Source organism: Arachis ipaensis, chromosome B5, assembly GCF_059453495.1.
Source record: "Arachis ipaensis isolate K30076 ecotype BB chromosome B5, ASM5945349v1, whole genome shotgun sequence".
NCBI lineage: Eukaryota > Viridiplantae > Streptophyta > Magnoliopsida > Fabales > Fabaceae > Arachis > Arachis ipaensis.
Genome location: NC_142440.1, coordinates 143,134,633 through 143,152,362, shown reverse-complemented (window position 1 = coordinate 143,152,362; position 17,730 = coordinate 143,134,633). Strand labels below are relative to the sequence as shown.

The following is a 17,730-nucleotide window of genomic DNA, read 5'->3' as shown; positions in this document are numbered from 1 at the left end:
GACCTTTGCATGCAATTTTAGTCGGATGGTTGGTTTTCATAGTCAATTTTTTGTTTACTTGACTAATTTTTTTTTATCTTGGACGGGTTTTCCTCTTAAGTAACTAGGCTCAGAATATAAGTCATGAGAAAGTAAAGATGGTTATTCTATAGACATATGGAGAGTTGATTTTCATGATCGTGAATGCCATTTTGATTTTATTATGTTGAAGGCTTGTTTGAATCGGGTGATGTTTGATGGGTTTTTTTTTCTCTTTTTGTTAATTAAACAAATGCATGCATGATGATCAAACCAAGTTCTGATTTGAAATAGCAAGTCCTGGTTTTTTTACTGGAATCAATGGCTAATTTAATATCCATTGGTATGGTTGTTTTTTAGATGTAAACATTGCTTTCTTGGGCTGCCATGTTGTTGCATTGTGTGAAACTAATTTACCTTGATGATTTCTGTGTTTATAATTGGTTGAGCCGGTCTCGGATACCCATTAAATTCTTGTTGAGGGAATCCGTTCTGTTTCTGAGGGAATTCTCTTTAATTTTTTACCAGGTTATATACCGAAGAGCATCTTGCAGTGGGTTGCAGAGGACATAGTGAATAATTACCCAGTAACTGCGTTCCAACTGTCCTGAATTCTGCAGTCGTTAAAAAAAAATCAGATGGGCAAATCACTTGAATTTGGTTAAGCATTGAATTCATGATCGTTAACTTTGAACAAAGTTCTCAGTGATTTAAAGTAGGCCGCTTATGTTTTAGCGTAACGTTGAATTTGCTTGTTTGGCTAATGTACTGGTTAAAGTATTGAGAGTTTATTATGGGACAGTAGCAGGACGTAGTTGTGGTGGATCTTTTTACTTTTTGAATTCTTGTAACTCTGTTGATCTATAATTATTTAGGCATGACATAGTTACTAGTTAATCAAAATGAACATCCATGTTGTTTATGAAAATAACCATCCATATACTTATTGAAATGAACATCCAGCTTCTTATGTCTTGATTCAGGGATTCATGTTTCGTATCTCAAAAGGGAATGACTTGAATTTAGTTAAGCATTTAATTCATGATCGTCAACCTTGAGCAAAGTTCATGATCATTAACTTGAACGGGTGTATAGTGAACACGGGGCGAAGCCCCGAAATCAACCATCGACTTGTACAGTAATTGTGAACATCTAGTTATTCATAGACATGAACATCCAACATATGTGTGTAAGTATAATAATAAAGTCACTACACTAAGTGGTGTTATATAATCTAAATGACCGAACATCCAACATATGTTTTGAATCGTATATTTCTTTTGAAAAAAACAAAAGAAAAGTGGTACTTGTCATCACAAAAACCAAACACAGTTTGCAACAAGACATGATAACTTAGAAACTTCATAGCAGGGGTCCAAGGGAGAGCTTAATTGGCTTTGCTCTAACTTTTTCATTTTTTTAATTCTTTCTTGAAAGTGGTATTGTTTCCGTGTCACCAATGGACCCTGCTAGTCTTTGAGGAAACTATAATAAACTTTGGGGACCATATTTTTTTAATTCAGTTTATTGTTTCTAAAACAAAGGGAAAAGAATGCAGTTACATCAACGCAATAACACATTTAATCTGCTCCAGAAATAATGTTTATCATCATACAATATAATAACTAATAAACTAATAGAAATAATCATATTCAGTACATAAGTTGATTTTACAACAACTTCGTCATACATAATCTCTTCTACATTGAGAAGGTGGTCGCCTAAATACATCAAGAAGATGAAATTGTCAAACTTCACCCGAAAAGCAGCTGCTGTTCATGATTTCTATGGATCCAAGTGTTGTCTGTTTTTAGAATCTTTGACCTTCTCTGCTCAATCTTCAATGTATCTACTGCAGGACTCAGAGGTTAGTAAAAAGATTTCAAGACTAAGTGTTTGTCATCACGAAAACCAAGCACATACTTATCATTCTACAAACTTTGTTTTCTTTTTATTTTCTATACCCTTTTGTGAGAATGCATAATAATGCAGTTATGTGAACATCTCATAACACAATGTTGGATCATTCTTTAATTATGTCTCAAAAAATCAAATATTCTATAACAAACTGCACGTATCAGGATAACTAGACCATTAGCTACATTCATTGTATGTCTATACTTTATTTAAAAAAAATAGAAAAAGAAAAAAAAAGAAAGGATTTATTTTAACGGTTTAAATAGTAATAATTTTGTTCTCTATTCATGGTCAAATTCTTATTTATGTTTAGGCAGAAACAAGAACTTATTTGTTGCAAATACAATAATGATAAAAATAATATACAAAAAAATAGATAGATACAGAGACTTACTGAGCCATTAGTAAGAGAGTTGTGATCAGTTGGTCCTTGAATTCCCATGACTAATCAGAATAATGATAAAAAAAATCTACAAAATATCCAACAAACTTTTATTCAAATCTGAAAAATTAATGACACTAAAAACATACATATTGAAACAGCACTACCGAGAGAAGATTATCGTGTTGGTGGGCGTCAGTGGCGGAGAGCAGAATCGCAACAAACTCGGTGGTGAGCAAGGAGGAGGCCGGACAGCAAACAGTGGCGAGCTTCAACGGCCGTGCTAACGATGGTTGGAGTCGTTGTATCATGGTGGAGGGAGACATGAGGGGAACGCGCCCGCTGGGTTGAGGAGGGCGACGCGAGGGGAGCTTGGTGCGATGGATGATGGCAGCATGAAGGAGGAAGCGGGGATGCCGGTGCTAAAAGGAAAAAAGAAGAAGAACGGCGCTGAGAGGAGATTAGAATTAGGGATGCCATTTATGTTGAGGTCACTGAGGAGAATCCTAATTTTATTCAAATTTTAAATATGAAACAATTAATTAGTTACTCATAATTTAATTTTAATTACAATTAAACATTTAAACCCCTATTGTATCCATAATTTTATAGTTCAAATTTCTGATGCAGCTAAACTGGAATTTGCTGAGATTTTGGATGTCGACCCTGCCATCATTCTTCCGATTGCATCCCTGACCACCACTACCGTAACTCCATCTCTAGTGGTTACTCGATATGCTACATCAATATGTGCTTTCACCCAAGACTCTGGTGGAGGATTCCAGGTAACAGTTCTTCCCTCGCTCTTTTTGTTATTTTTCTCTGTAATATGCATATCCTATAATGTTTGCCTCAATGCCATCTCAAGGATTTTTGCTCTAATAATGACTCTCCTAGAATCAACATCTTCTTCCAAATTTTCCGGGAAAGAAAAACTATTTTCCCAACCATAAGTTCCTGGTCTGAATATGCATTTAACTTAATCTTTCCAATAACCAATCTCCAAAGGATGTGACATTCTTCTTTGTGGGATTAAGTTGACATTCGGCTCCAAACCAAGCCGCTCTTGTCCAAGGGCATAGAAGGATAGCATTTCCATGCTTTCTATTCCATGATTGCAGATTTCTCAGTATCATGTTTGTTGGCCTGGAATTAGAACTGAAATTTCAGTTTAAGACACAAAATTTCAGTCTTTTCAGTATTTTTACAAGAATAGGAACACATGAAACTGAAATTTTTTGAGATGGAAACTGAAAATTAACTAATAGTTGTTTTTGAAAAATACACTCAATCCAAATTTGTAATTTCAAATTTACCCTTTGCGCTATTTTCAATTAGGACATCCTGAGTTCTTCTCACCTCCCCGTCGTCTCAATAGCTGTTCACCATCGAAGAGCTCCAGTTGAAGCCAAGTCCCGGTCGCCGTCATCGGACCCACCGTGAGCAGGTTAGTCGCCGTCGCACCATCTTTGTAAGCACGTTTTTCAGTTCGTGTTATCCTCCTCAACCTCTGTTTCTCTTTTCTTCTCCTCCATGTTCGCGTTTGTGTTGTCTTCTCTTCTCTGTCGCAGCTTGTCTTCTCTAGCTATGTTTGTTTTTGTTGCAGTTTTATATGAAGTTATATGGAGTTATATGAATTTTTATTTGAAGAGTTGTGTTGCTCTGTTCAAGTTTTTGTTTGTCTTCTTTCGAGGTGTTATATGAATTTTTACTATCATTTTGTTTAGTTACTTGTCAGCTCTGCTCAAGTTTTTGCTTGTCTTCTCTGGAGGTGTTATATGGAGTTTTTGATTGGTCAAGTTTTTGTTATCATTTTTACTATCATTTTGTTGATACAGGACAAATTTGCTAGGAATAATATGTGATGTGCTTGGCTGCTGCTAGGAATAATATGTCCAATGCTTGCTACCCATGCTATATTACATTCCTTTTTAGTTGAATTTTCATTGTATTTTATTTTAAAAACATCAATGTCATATTTTAAGGAATCAGTGAACTGATTTTTTTTTTTTTTATTTCATCAAGAGTCATTTTATTTTTGACAATTGACACTTTAAATAATAACTCTTGGGTTTTAGTTGTGAGAGTTGAAATATGATTTTCTGAGCCATACAACATCATCTTAGTTTGAATATAGTTTGGGGAGGAGGGGCGGAATGGGACTCAATGGCATGTTATTTGTTATTGTTGTTGTACTGTCATCCATGTTATTCATTCACCTGTTTGGGCACATTTTTGTTAAATTTTTGTTCCTTCTTTTGTTCTCTGCAGTTAAATACGTGGCTAAGCTTGAAGATGGGACGGTTGTTCTGAAATCTGATGGGGTGGAATTCACGGTGGAAGAAGGTCAGTCATCGAGTTTGTGCTCAAGTTAAAACTCTTAAGTAGTGCTTTTAATTGGATTCTGATTTATTTTGCATGCACTAATAATATGTGGCTTTTTCTTGTTGTGCAGGTTATTTCTGTCCTGCATTGGCCAAGGCTGTGAAGACAATGAAGAAGGGAGAGAGAGTCATCTTGACCGTGAAGCCAGAATGTGAGTTAGATTGATTTGTTAACAGAATCAACGTACATGACATATTTTGGTTGTGCAAGTTCATTGGCATGTTAGTTTTGCAGATGCGTTTGGTGAGAATGGAAGGCCAGCATCAGGTGATGAAGGTGCCGTGCCTTGGAATGCTTCTCTGCAAATTGATCTCGAGTTGGTATCTTGGAAGGCTGTATGTGACATAACCAAGGATAAGAAGGTTCTCAAGAAGACCCTGAAGGAGGGAGAGGGATATGAAGTATGAACGTCCCAATGATGGAGCTGTGGTTCAAGGTAAAGCTCTTGGTCAGCATTATGATTATTTTTATTTGATTTACTATCTTATTGGTTGTGGTTGTTGAATTCATTATTTTCATTGTTGCAGTGAAACTTATTGGTAAGCTGCAAGATGGGACTGTTTTCGTGAAGAAGGGTCATGATGATGAGCAGCCATTTGAGTTCAAAATTGACGAGGAGTAAGTGATTGATGGACTTGATAAGGCTGTAATGAACATGAAGAAAGCGGAAGTTGCATTGGTGACCATAAATCCTGAATACGCTTTTGGCTCATCTGGGTCAACTCAGAACAGTACATTAGTGCAATCCATTCTCAAGTAGAATGAGTGGTGATTGTCTCGAGTTGTGAAGTCACGTGTATTTGAGTATGCGGTCTAAGATTTTGTTTGGGAACTTAGGATGATTTAAATATGCACAAAATCCAAGTACTTATTAGGTGAAACTTTTTAATGCTTGTTAAGTATGCACAAGTTATTATTAGACTATGATATGAAACCAATTATTAATGCTTTGTAAATTTATATTGATGAGTTCAACATGCCAAATTTATGGTTTCATACCATTTATGCTATTAGCAAGTTATTGCAGCCATCTATATTAATGCTTTCTAAACTTGTGAACATAATACCTCTGACATCTTGATGTAATAATAATTTGTATGGAATCTGTATGGAATTATGTGTAACAAGAATTTATACACTTAAAATAGTCTCTCACTTCCTGCTATCAATTAGCTATGAAGTTCAACTAATTCAGTAACCCTCAAGCATGGGCACACTCATTATTATTTCCAATATGTGCCATCACTACTCTATTTTTTCTTAGCAATATCCAGCCCACAAAATGGTTATTCAACATAGCCATAATATATAAGAACACAATCATTTCATTGAAGAATCTAGCTTTTACAATAATATTTATATGCTTAATACATTCCAAAGCACTTATTAGAGTTTAAAAAATAAGACTATGATGAGAAACATACAAACTACAAATCTAAAATTAAGAAAACAATTTAACAATTTCATAAATAGGCTAATAGCATTTCATTCTCTAGTTTTACAACAGGTTCATTCACAATCGCAAAACCATTCCCCCATGACATTAAAACTGTCACTGCCATAGGAACCACTTGTCAATCTTCTATTTCTAGATGCCATTGTTAAAATAGGCTGCTATACCTGTGAGAATAGACAAAACTCAGAATAACATTCAAGAAAGAGTAATATAAATAGGTTTATTCAAATGCAAACTGTTTAATGGCTGACCACTTCTCAACTAGTCCTAGCACACCTTTGATTATCAAAATCTATTTAGTATACTACCATTCAACACAAATTTGTTCTCGTAACTTTAATTCCATTTAACCCTTCACTCCAACCAAACTTCTTAGTATTTTTTTGTTCTAAAAAACTTTAATTCCATTCAAATATTCACTCCAACCAAACATATGAAGTTGAAAAACATTGCATAAAATAAGACAAATTATTCTACTAATTTTTATTCAATTCAAATATGTTATGATAACTTTAATTCCATTCAATTGCACCTGTAGATACTTGCCGGGATTATCTGCGACGGAGGACTAATGGGAATCCGCCACCCGCTCTCCGAATAAATGGGGACGGGAGACGGGGATTAAGGTATCTGCTCTACGGGAACATGTGAAATTCTAACGAAGGAGAATTTACTTAAATGTCTTTATATACATCACAAATACGATAAAAACAATAACATAGAATTTCTACTATAATGACAAAATTTACATAACATATTTATTATACATATAGCCGTTCTACCATTTTAGAGGTGGTTCGTGTTCATCTAAAAATTACTGGTAATATTGGATGTAATCAAAATTAAATATTATTGTAAGATAGCTTAAAGGATGGAATCAAACCATAAATTTGTGAGTTCTTAAACCATTAAACTACAATATTTCTTTTTTTTTTTGTATTTATTGTATTATATAAAAAATTATTGATAAAAATACAATTTGATAGACATTAAAATATCCAATAATATACTATTTTTTATAAAATCAACAATATTAAAAATTTTACTTTGATTTTTCAGATTCAAATTTTTTAATGAAAACCTTTGTTATTTATTTATTTAAAAAAACATTTATTTAAAAAATTTCAACCCACATAATTTAATATAATATTTGTTAAAATTTAACGTGATTAAGGAGGCGAGTAAAAATAATAAGAAAAGAAAGCGGGAAACGAGTTGGCAGTTGGCACGCCTTCAAATTCAAATAATAAAAAAAAATAAAAATCAGTCACCACTCTTCTCCCTTCTGCCCCTTTCTTCCATCTCTCTTCTTTATTCCCCTCCGTCTCCAAGGCAGCCAGAACAGGACATCCCCTGTTTCTTCTTCACGCAAGCTACGCCGCCAGCCACACTACCCCAGTGGCTGCCATTACTGCCGCGGCTGAACCCTTGCAACCTTCCCCTCCCTTCTCTGTTCTTTTTCTTTTGTTACCAGGTTACTTTCCTTTCTTTGTTTTTGCTTCTGTTTAGCTTAATTTTGTTAATTAGTTAATTTTGATTAGTTAGAATTAGTTAAATTTCATGCTGTTAGTTGATTTAGGTGGTTAGGTAGGTTTAAACTTAGTTTGTAGTAGATTCTAGGTCTGGAATTTTTTGCTGATTGTGTTTGGATTACTCTGTGATTTGTTGCATGATAATGACTTTTTTGTTTTATGGATTGAATTGTGACTTTACTGCTTCACTCAATTACATTGATTTGTTGATTCATATGCATTGGTATCTGATTTACTACTGCATTCATATGGAAACTTCTTTGATTGAGTGAATTTAGGAAATGTGATGGTTAACTGCTGAATTGCTGCTGGAGATTGTTTGATTGGTTTTAACTGTTCATTCTTGATGCGGCTGATTAATTGAATTTGGCATTATGCTAATCCTGCTTTGAAACTTTAGTTGATTGTCCGGCTGTTTGCTCTAATGTTTTGTTGCAAAGCACAAATATCTGAACTCTCTTCTCATATAAACTGAATAGAATCAGAATTGTTCTTGCTCTTGTTTGATTTGTCAATCGAGCATAACAATGGCGAATGGGACGGATCTGGAGGAAATGGGCAGAGAACTCCAGTGCCCCATTTGGTATTCAAATTTCAAACACACTTTCTATCTTATGTTAATAATCCTCACAGTGCAATTAATTAATTAATCAATTTCTTCTCGTTGTTTTGTAATGATTTGTGAAGTTTAAGTTTGCTGAATTCTCCGGCCAGTCTTCCATGCAGCCATGTCTTCTGCAAGTAAGTATCCTTCTTGTTATTCGTTATACAAAATCCGAAACAAAGCATTCTTATGTGTTCGTAATTCAATTTTGGTGGTTTCAGCTTTTGTATCGTCAACTCTATGAAGTCGTCTTCTGATTGCCCTGTCTGTAAAATACCCTTCTTCCCTCGAGGTAGCCCTTCTCCTCTTATCCCCTTTCTCTATCTTAAAGGTTCTTTTTGTAATTTTGGCTATTTTGTATGAAGAGGTTCGCCTTAGTCCTCGTTTGCTCAACTTGGTTAACATTTACAAAAGAATGGAACGCTCTTCTGGTATGAACTTATTCCTCACCCAGAATCTGCACTACTATAAGTTTTCAGGTTAGCTTTTCCCACCTGTTTTTATCCATGTATAGCTTCACCTACTTCTAAATTATTATGGCTTGTGCTTGTGTTCAAGTTTTTGTTTGCGTTATGCACTATTTTATTGATTTAGTGTGTTGTAATAAGCATATGCCTGTGCTATCTTTTAGTTGCAAGCTAATTTGTCTGTCTGGGTTTATAGGTTAAGTTCTAGCTTTGTTTAAAATATAGGAATGTGCTGTTATGTATGGATTATACTATGCATTTATGTCCTCCTTTTTATACTTTACTGACATTTATTTACCTGGCAGATGAAGAAACGCAATGTCAAGTTGATGCTGACTGTGGTAAAGAGGATGCTTATGATAAGAAGAGTTCCGATGCCCCATGTCGAGGGGATCAGAATTGCAACCTGCTACAACAACTGTTGTAGAAACTAGCTCCTCAAGACCTATTAGGAGACCACGCGGAAGACCTCCGATACGTCGAGGTGTACGAGGTCACGGGCGGCCTAGGAAGTGACCGCTTGCCAATGATGAAAGCGTTAGGGTTCCGCCTCTTGTCAGGTGCCATAGGCAGTGGTTCTGAAATTTCCAGTGGTCCACTAAGGTAGGAGGAGTTCTGATTTTTGCTGATTTTTTCCAATTTCTAATTATCTGGTAATCTGAATTTTTGATGTTTCTAGTTTAGGGTTTCTGATTTTCTAGTTCATTAATAATGTTTGCTTGTGTTTTTGTTTGATTTTACTGAAATTATATAGTTTGTGTGTGATTGGCTTGGTTATGAGTAATTGACTTGATTAAGAACTTAATTAAAAAGTTATTGTTAGATATTTTTCTTTCAACAATTGCCACATTGTTCCTCAATTGAGCCATTTTTGATGATAATGGCTGGCACACACTGTCTGAAGGGAGAAGGGCTAGAATTGTCTATATATAGCTTTATAGTTGACTTCTTTTTTTTAGAGAGGTTTTAAATTAGCATTTTGGGTTAAAATTAGCACTGAAGTTCATTAATAAATTTGATCTACAAGTTATATGCTGACCAACTAAATGGAATTTTATTTGGAGTGCAAACCAACCTCTTGTTTGCTATCTACCTATGTTAGCATAGAGGAATCAGTGAATTGGAAAGGAAGAAAAGAAGGATGTGTCCAGAACATCTACCAGAGTTTCATTGACTAGTCAATTGTACATTATTAATTGTGGTGTTAGTTATAATCTAGTCAATTGTACACTAATGCTAAATGAAATTGTATATTAACCTCCTGCTTTTGATTTGAAAAGTGTAAACTAATGGATTTATGTATGTTAGACATCTATTTATACAAATTCTAGAAGTTTTTATAGCAATATGTTTAGTTTGTACTCAGAGAGTATGGAACTGAAACTTTTGGAGGCTCGGAACTAATGGAATTGTCAATTCTATATCTATAGATCATAGCACTTTCTAATTTTTATGACACTTGTCTTGGAGTCTAAGTGGCAAAAAAGAGGCTTTTAAAAGGGAATGAGAATTATAATTTTGTTCTTAAATGTTTTTAGATTTAAATCACACATTGAGAAAATTGCTTTCCGTAGCTCAAGTGAAGAAGACAAATAATACGGATGACATATTAGTAAATACTAAATCTTTTTTTTTCTCTTTCATTGTTCTAATTGTGATCTTGGAGCAAGTACTGTGTTTGCATTATCTTTATGTTTGGATGCTGCAGATTAAATAAATATATACTCCTATATATGTCTATTTTTTGCATGAAAAACTAAGAGGAAGGAATTTATGTTTTTGAGTAATTTGTAACTTTAAGCACCTAAAATATGCTTATATAAATCATGTAATTTTCTTCTAGGTTGTCCTTTAGTCTGGAGCAGCTGTGAAAGAAGTAAACCACAAATTGAAGAACAAGGACTACAAGGCATTTTGACGCATTGTTGGTTATGAAGAATCGGATTTGGATTAGGATAGGTTTTGTGCATTGGTGTTTAAATCCCTCAAAAGGGGGCAGGACTTGTGTAGGTATCTAGTACCCTAGCCAATTAGTTGTCCTTTTTCCTTTGGAGATCTGTGTTTTTTATTTTTAATTTCATGTTGCTTAATTTTAATGGAACTCTGCTCTTGTTTGAGTCCATTTCACTTCATGAAATCAGCATTGGAAAAATGTAAGGGATCCACAAATTATATGGCAAGAATGAATATGTTTATGGTTTTCAAGATGAGGTGTTCTTCGTGACTTGTTATATTTTATATCACATTGATTGTGTGCTCTTAACAATTAAGCATGTTGTAAAAAAAAAAATTAACATTTTTTATTCACTTTCTTGTATTTTTAAATAATTTTGGAACTACTAAATACATAATAAAATATAACGTTAAGTTATAGGGAATTTTCATAATTACAATAACTTTGACCACACTTTTCAGGATGTTGCTTTCAAGAATTCAACTTTATTAGATTCGAAATCCTAACATAAACCCCAAACATACTTTATTGCATGAAATATCTCATCTGCTGCTACTAGAGAAGATGGTCCTGGAATCTCAACCCTCCTAAAAAAATTACGAAGTCCTGTGTTGTTATTTTAGCAATGAAGTTTTCATCGACAAGAACATTTGCCATTTGAAATCCTTGTGCACCAAATTGGGGGTCAAGGAGTGAAGATGAGATGAATGAGGTTTTGAAAATCAGAAACAAGTTCCTTGGAGCTTTTGTATGCATACACGAGATATTATTGTATATATACCAACACCAACCCTTCCTTATGCATCAGTTCGCACTCACGAAAGTAATTTTTGCTCATTGGCTTGATTAGCCAAATATTTTATTACTAGGGTACTGATGTTATTAATCTTGCAGGTGAATAAAGCAATATCCTTATGAATGATGCTCGTTTCAGAAACGTGCACATAATCCTATACCTACACAATTTTCACCATCTTGTTGAAAAATGTATTCTAATGCTCATGACATGTATGCTTTGCCAATAATCTTCTAATCCAGCGTAGTGCTTTCAGAATAGGCTCTTGGGCGGTTAAGTTTTTGTTGGCACTTCTCTAGTGTGGTGCCTTATGATTTAAAAAGAAATTTGAAAATTGCATCTCTTTCTTTTTCAAACACTTTCAAATTGTATACTTCTAATTTTCCAATTATTTGAAAGCTTGTTTATTGGATAATTTATGAATAATGTTTTCAGTTTTTAACTAATGTTCTTCTAATCTTCTTGTTGATGTGCCAGTAGTGTTGGGTATCCTAGTTTTTTCTGGCATGGTTCTGCTACCAGTGCTTCTGCCTGTTGCCGTCACCGATGATGGTGGGAATCAAACAACTAGTAAAGGAACTTTTAGTGAACTTGACAAGTTATCCATGGCAAACATCCGGGTATAATTGCATTGAATCACAGTTTTTTTATAACAGTATTTATGCTAATTTTCCATACTTTTTTCTCCGAGTGAAAAAGAAGACTAGCTTGTTTTATATCTTAGTATGATGGCAATGCCAAAGACTAAATAGCTTCTTGTATCTGCAGCAAAAGAGTAACCGGTTGTGGGCATTTTTTATTTGCTGCTATTGGGTTTCAATTGTTTCATTTATCCTCTTATGGAGAGCTTAAAAACATGTGGCGTGGCTGAGAGGTGAAGCTCTTAAGGCCCCTGATGTGAAACCTGAACAGTTTGCTATGGTTGTGAGAGACATACCTGCTGTTCCCGAAGGCCAAACTCGAAAGGAGAAGGTCGATGATTGTAACAGACCACAAAAAGGTACATACTTCATTTTGTTGCTTTCTTATCCTAAACCACCTACATTTCTGATTCAATGCCTTTCATTATATATATCACATTTGTCCCGGTGCTTCTGTCTATTTTTTATTGTGTCTGAATTTGATCACTAGACTTTATTATTGCTAATAGGCAGACAAGATTTGGGAGGAGTTAGAAGGTTATAAGAAGAATCTCGCCCGTGCTGAAGCTGTATTTGAAAAGTCCAAAGCAACAACCAAACCTGAAGGAACAAGAACTACTAGCAGGACTGGTTTACTTGGACTTTGTGGTAGTAAGGTAGACAGCATAGAATATTACAATGAGAAGATTAATGAAACCGTTACCAAGTTGGAAGCCGAGCAAAAGGTTGCACTCTCAGAGATAAGCAACAAAATGCTGCTATTATCTTCTTCTCGAACAGGGTTGCTGCAGCATCAGCAGCTCAGAGTTTACATGCTCAAATAGTTGACCATTGGTCTGTGTTTGCTGCTGCTGAACCCCGCCAACTATTATGGCCCAATTTGACAATAAAGTATTTTGAAAGAGAGGTGCGGCAATATGTGGTGTATTTCGTTGTCACACTGATATAAGTTATGGTGGCTGAGTAAGTCATATTGACAAAAAATAATGTAAATGACATTTGAAATAAAAATTTACCAAACAAAAAATTTTAAAGTAAAGCATTAGTATTAAATTTGATTCCGAAGGGGCCAAACACAAATCAAAGTATAAAGGAAAATTCACACTAGAGAGCTTTAACATTGTTTGGATTAATGTGTAGCCAGTTAAATTTATACATGTAACATGGTAGATTGATATTTACCCATACATAACAAGGATGAAAGCCATGTCAAGCCTCAATCTAAGTTAACCACCAATACAAGATCAAAATCATTTTCATAAATATGAACAGTGAAGCTAAATCATAGTCCAACATCTGATTGAAAACAAATAAACAAATACAATAATTATGCAAAGAAATTCACCAAATAAAATCAAATGCAATTCCAAAGAGTTCTGTATTGTTTCATTTTTAACATCCCCATCACAACACCACACAACAAAACTCCAAGCCAGTACGAGTTTTTTGAAAATGCTTATAAACATAGACTTAGAGACAATGGAATAATGTCTCCGAAAAAGTATTTGATAATGTACATATTTTCAGCAGGAACAATCTCCAAGCAATACAATTGAGTAGCATTAATTAAGAAAATGACCAAAAATTTTGAGATAACTGAACCATATTAACCTTAACTCGATGTTGCTAAGGCTGATGAAAAGAGGGGACACACATTTTAGAAGGTGGGTTTATTTTTAAGATGGAAGTGAAAACCATATGGCCTAAAAATAAATCCTCAATACCTACTTAAATTTCCTTTTACAACAATTCCTGGAGGATTCAATCAAAATAAACAATAGTTTATGGTTGCTTATGATAAAACAGTCATAGGAATTAGTTGATATATATATAAGGAAAAATAAGTTGCATAGCAGCAGAATAACAGAGAACAAACAACAAAACAAAATTTTAAATCTTTTTAGTTTTGCTTGGCATGATAAATATATCATCTCATAGAATAACAATAAAGAGCATTCAATTGCTATAAAGAGATCTTAAACACTAAACCTGTAAGCTATAACTAGGAATATCATCTAAAGAATCAACAAAGCAGTGGAATTAAAAAGGATGATAGCAATTGCAAAAATCGAAAGTGCAAAATTAATTGATGTTATGGCATTGCCAAAGTCCTCTGACCCAACAGACCCAGAATTTACAGAACTAGGATAATATTTAGCAACAATAGAGATGTAACTTCAATTTCAGTTGATGTATCTTACCTTCTTTTATAAATCCCACAAGCCTCTAGCAATCATTTCCCGAAGAAGTTTCTCCGCCATGTCATTCTCATCTTTTTCAAACAAAGCATGAATAACAGTTACAAAAGTCACAACATTTGGTAAGCAACCATTGTGTTCCATTTCCAACAGCTGGGTCAATGCTTCTTCAAATAAGCCCTTTTTGCAGAGCCCATCGATCTTAATATTGTATGCCCTCACATTTGGAGGACAATCTATAACGGAAAAATCTTGAAAACTCTCTTTTGCATTGTATAGGCCATCAATAAGTACTCTGTATGTGTGTATATTTGGATCAATGCCACTCTTTTTCATTTGACTGAATAACATAAGTGCCTTGTCAAGTCTTTTGTTTTTGAACATCCCATTCAATAAGGAATTGTAAGTGACTATATTAGCGGTTTGACCTCTATCATGCATTTTGTCAAAAAGCTCTAAAGCACAAGAGATTCTCTTTGATTTGCACAAGCTATCAATAAGAATGGTGTAAGTTACCGTGTTTGGAACCAAGTACTTGCGAGGCATTTCTTCAAAGAGAATCAAGGCTTTATCGAGCATTTTACTTTTGCAGAAGCCATTAATCATGATATTGTAACTTTGAACATCAGGAGAAATTCCATTGGGAGAATAAACGAAAAGCAAGATTCACAAGTCCTTCCTTGCAGAGGCTATCAATAATTGCGCTGTACATGACGACATTAGGAACAATCCCATTCATTGGGATCTTTCTCAACACTTGAATAGCAGCTGATGTGTGTCTGGTCTTACAGAGTCCCTGAATCAAGGTCACATAAGTCACTTCATTAAACTGAAATCCCCGGGCTTCCAACAGCTGAACATGGGGTAGGGCGGTGGGAAAATCGTTCATCTTGGCAAGAACCCCCAAAATCATGTTAAAGGAGTTGATGGATGGAGGAGGACGCATAGAGAGCAAGCGAGTGAAGATATCAGCATATTTATCACGTGATTGGGACTGAGAGTGAGAGTGAGTGTGTAGGAATGAAGTTGAAGGGAAGCAAAGACGGAAGGCGGAGTGGGGAACAGAATAAGGAGAGTACCTTAACATGATTCGTGAGAGTGAGAATGAGAACAATGACAACATTCTTGCAATCAAGAGATGAATTCACAAACACAGAATTAAGAATGAAGAGAAATTGAAGAAGGCATGAGACAGAGAAATGATTATTGTGAATGAGAATTACACTGCAACACCCACCCCGTTTCTTCGTTCCTCATTCCTGTTGTGTTCTCACTCTCACTTTCCCATATGGTCTTTACAGAATTACAGTGCAACACCCACTCTTCGTTCCTCGTTCCTATTCGGTTATTCTCTCACTTTTCCATACGTTAAAAACTCCAAAATAGCCCCTACAGTTACTTCAAAAGATAAGAAGGTCTTTGACAAAAAAAATATCAATTCAGCTTCTGAGATTTATGTTTATGGGACTGATTAATTAATGTGTCAAAATAAATTAATGTTATTTTTTTTGATACAGAGACTAATCAATCCAAAAAAAATCAAAAGTTAGATTGGGTGTTTTTTTTAACTTCGTTATCCAGTTATCTTTACGAGATAATTGTCAGAGATCGGATAGAGTATTCGCTTCTCATTTTATAATAACACTTAATTCTAAGCTTTATCCTAATTACAAAATTTTAATAACCGAATAAATAAATAAATAGATAAAACCGTAATTGCCACTTGCCAGTTTGACATTATAATTAAAAGGCAAAAGCTAGTACACTCCAAATAAAGTAGAGAGTGCAGCACTCTTTAAAAGTTAACTTATTATCAAAAGTTATCAGATAAAACAAATTGACACTAACAACAAAAAATTAATTCCCTCGTTCAACAGGACGACCTTTACACCACAAAAATACTCAGAAAAAATTGATCGAATTCCTCTATTACTTTATTATTGCCGATGTGATGTGATGTCTTCAAGCATCTTCACTGTTTTGTTTGCGCGGTGCTTTCACTATTATTTTGGCTAGCCACAGATTTTGACGCTTTTGAACCCACTCCCTTCCACCTCTACTATGAATGAAGTCCGAAAAATCACTGCCATAGAAGAGGAAGACTCCGCTGGTTGGCTAACTAACTCCGGACGCAAAATCGATTTTGTAAAAGAATTTCGGTCTCTATAAAGGCGCCATGATTCTCAGATAACGACGTAGTCAAAGCATAATATATGACCGTTACAACAAGTCTATTATCTTTTATTTCAAATTATTCTCAACATGTATGTAATAGGATAAAAAATTTAAAATACAATTATATTTAAACAATTATTTATATTACCTTCTTATTAATTTATTCAAAAAATAATTAAACTTTGAAGTTAATTAGTATAAAATATTACAGATATGAAACTAAAAAAAAATTCTTATTTGTATAGGAATAAGTCTAATAAATAATTATTCTATTTAATATATTAAAAGTATTTCTTTATTAAATTTTTTTGTTGTCATAGTATTTGAACCAAAGAAAAAAATATTATTTTAAGAAAAACTAATAATATATTTTTAATAATATTCTTAATACAAATTTAATAAATTTTAAATTTTTTTAAATAATATATATTAACTAAAATAATATAATTATTTCAAATAATATATTTTAAATATAGTAAAGTAAGATATTTTAATAAAAAATTATTAATAAAAAAAATTATATAAATATTTTTTTATATGAATTTTTTTATTAAACTTCTTTTTTCTTTTGCAAGAACAATTATAATATCATCCAAATTTGATAAAAATAAATTTAAATATTTGGCTTTATTTTCTATTTGGCTTTATTTTTTATTTGATTCAAATTTGGTCAGTAATAAAATATAACATATATAAATTGGGATCATACAATATAGATTATTTAACATAATCTACCTTATCATATGTATGAGTATATGAATTTATTACATAAAATATTTAAAATATAGATCTTGTGAAAAACGATTTTGACAAACAAATGTATTGTGGGAAAAAAAAACCAATACTAATTCTCATATTTTTGTTTACTTTTTACGTTGTATATATGCTTTTTAAATTAAATTTATATAATACAAAATCTTTTATCATTCTGTTCATATTTAATGTTATAATTTTGTTTCACACAAAATAAAATTATATATATATATAATTTATATAACACAAAATTTTTTATCATTGTGTTTATATTTAATATTATATACATAATATGTATTTAATATTATTTTTTTTAAGATTCTAATATATCTTTTTTTTTCTAGATTTAGTACATGGATTTTTAAGTTATTTTTCATGTATTATTTATTTTAATTCTAAAGTCCAGTAACTTTTTTTTTTTTTACACATGTTGCTTTTAATATTTATATACT

General features: G+C 33.3%; 3 protein-coding genes and 1 pseudogene across 5 annotated transcripts; 3 read left to right on the top strand and 1 right to left on the bottom strand.

Annotated features, from left to right (window-relative positions):
• Positions 1–4,473: 4,473 nt before the first annotated feature.
• On the top strand, positions 4,474–5,703 carry LOC107644240 (peptidyl-prolyl cis-trans isomerase FKBP62). Its single transcript, XM_088487352.1, has 5 exons — positions 4,474–4,486; positions 4,589–4,663; positions 4,773–4,853; positions 4,937–5,138; positions 5,230–5,703. Exons 1-4 carry the CDS (start codon positions 4,474–4,476, stop codon positions 5,107–5,109), a joined length of 342 nt encoding a protein of 113 aa, XP_088343478.1. The 3' UTR covers positions 5,110–5,138; positions 5,230–5,703.
• A 1,702-nt stretch (positions 5,704–7,405) lies between these two features.
• On the top strand, positions 7,406–10,966 carry LOC107644238 (protein BREAST CANCER SUSCEPTIBILITY 1 homolog). Of its 2 annotated transcripts, none has more exons than XM_021102839.2 (7): positions 7,406–7,632; positions 8,176–8,273; positions 8,378–8,431; positions 8,516–8,586; positions 8,660–8,773; positions 9,067–9,364; positions 10,605–10,966. In XM_021102839.2, exons 2-6 carry the CDS (start codon positions 8,218–8,220, stop codon positions 9,186–9,188), a joined length of 417 nt encoding a protein of 138 aa, XP_020958498.1. In that variant the 5' UTR covers positions 7,406–7,632; positions 8,176–8,217; the 3' UTR covers positions 9,189–9,364; positions 10,605–10,966. The 2 variants fall into 2 exon arrangements, with proteins under 2 accessions (XP_020958498.1, XP_020958497.1); XM_021102838.2 differs by having other exon boundaries at positions 8,170–8,273.
• Positions 10,967–12,375: 1,409 nt separating this feature from the next.
• Positions 12,376–12,976, top strand: LOC107644239 (CSC1-like protein ERD4). Its single transcript, XM_016348053.3, has 2 exons — positions 12,376–12,511; positions 12,662–12,976. The coding sequence occupies exons 1-2, from the start codon at positions 12,488–12,490 to the stop codon at positions 12,974–12,976; spliced, it is 339 nt and encodes a 112-aa protein (XP_016203539.2). The 5' UTR covers positions 12,376–12,487.
• Positions 12,697–15,682, bottom strand: LOC107644237 (uncharacterized; annotated as a pseudogene). The gene is made up of 2 exons (XR_015883463.1): positions 14,354–15,682; positions 12,697–13,092 (listed from the first exon to the last, which is right to left on the bottom strand). The product of XR_015883463.1 is annotated as an uncharacterized LOC107644237 (transcript).
• Positions 15,683–17,730: the final 2,048 nt, after the last annotated feature.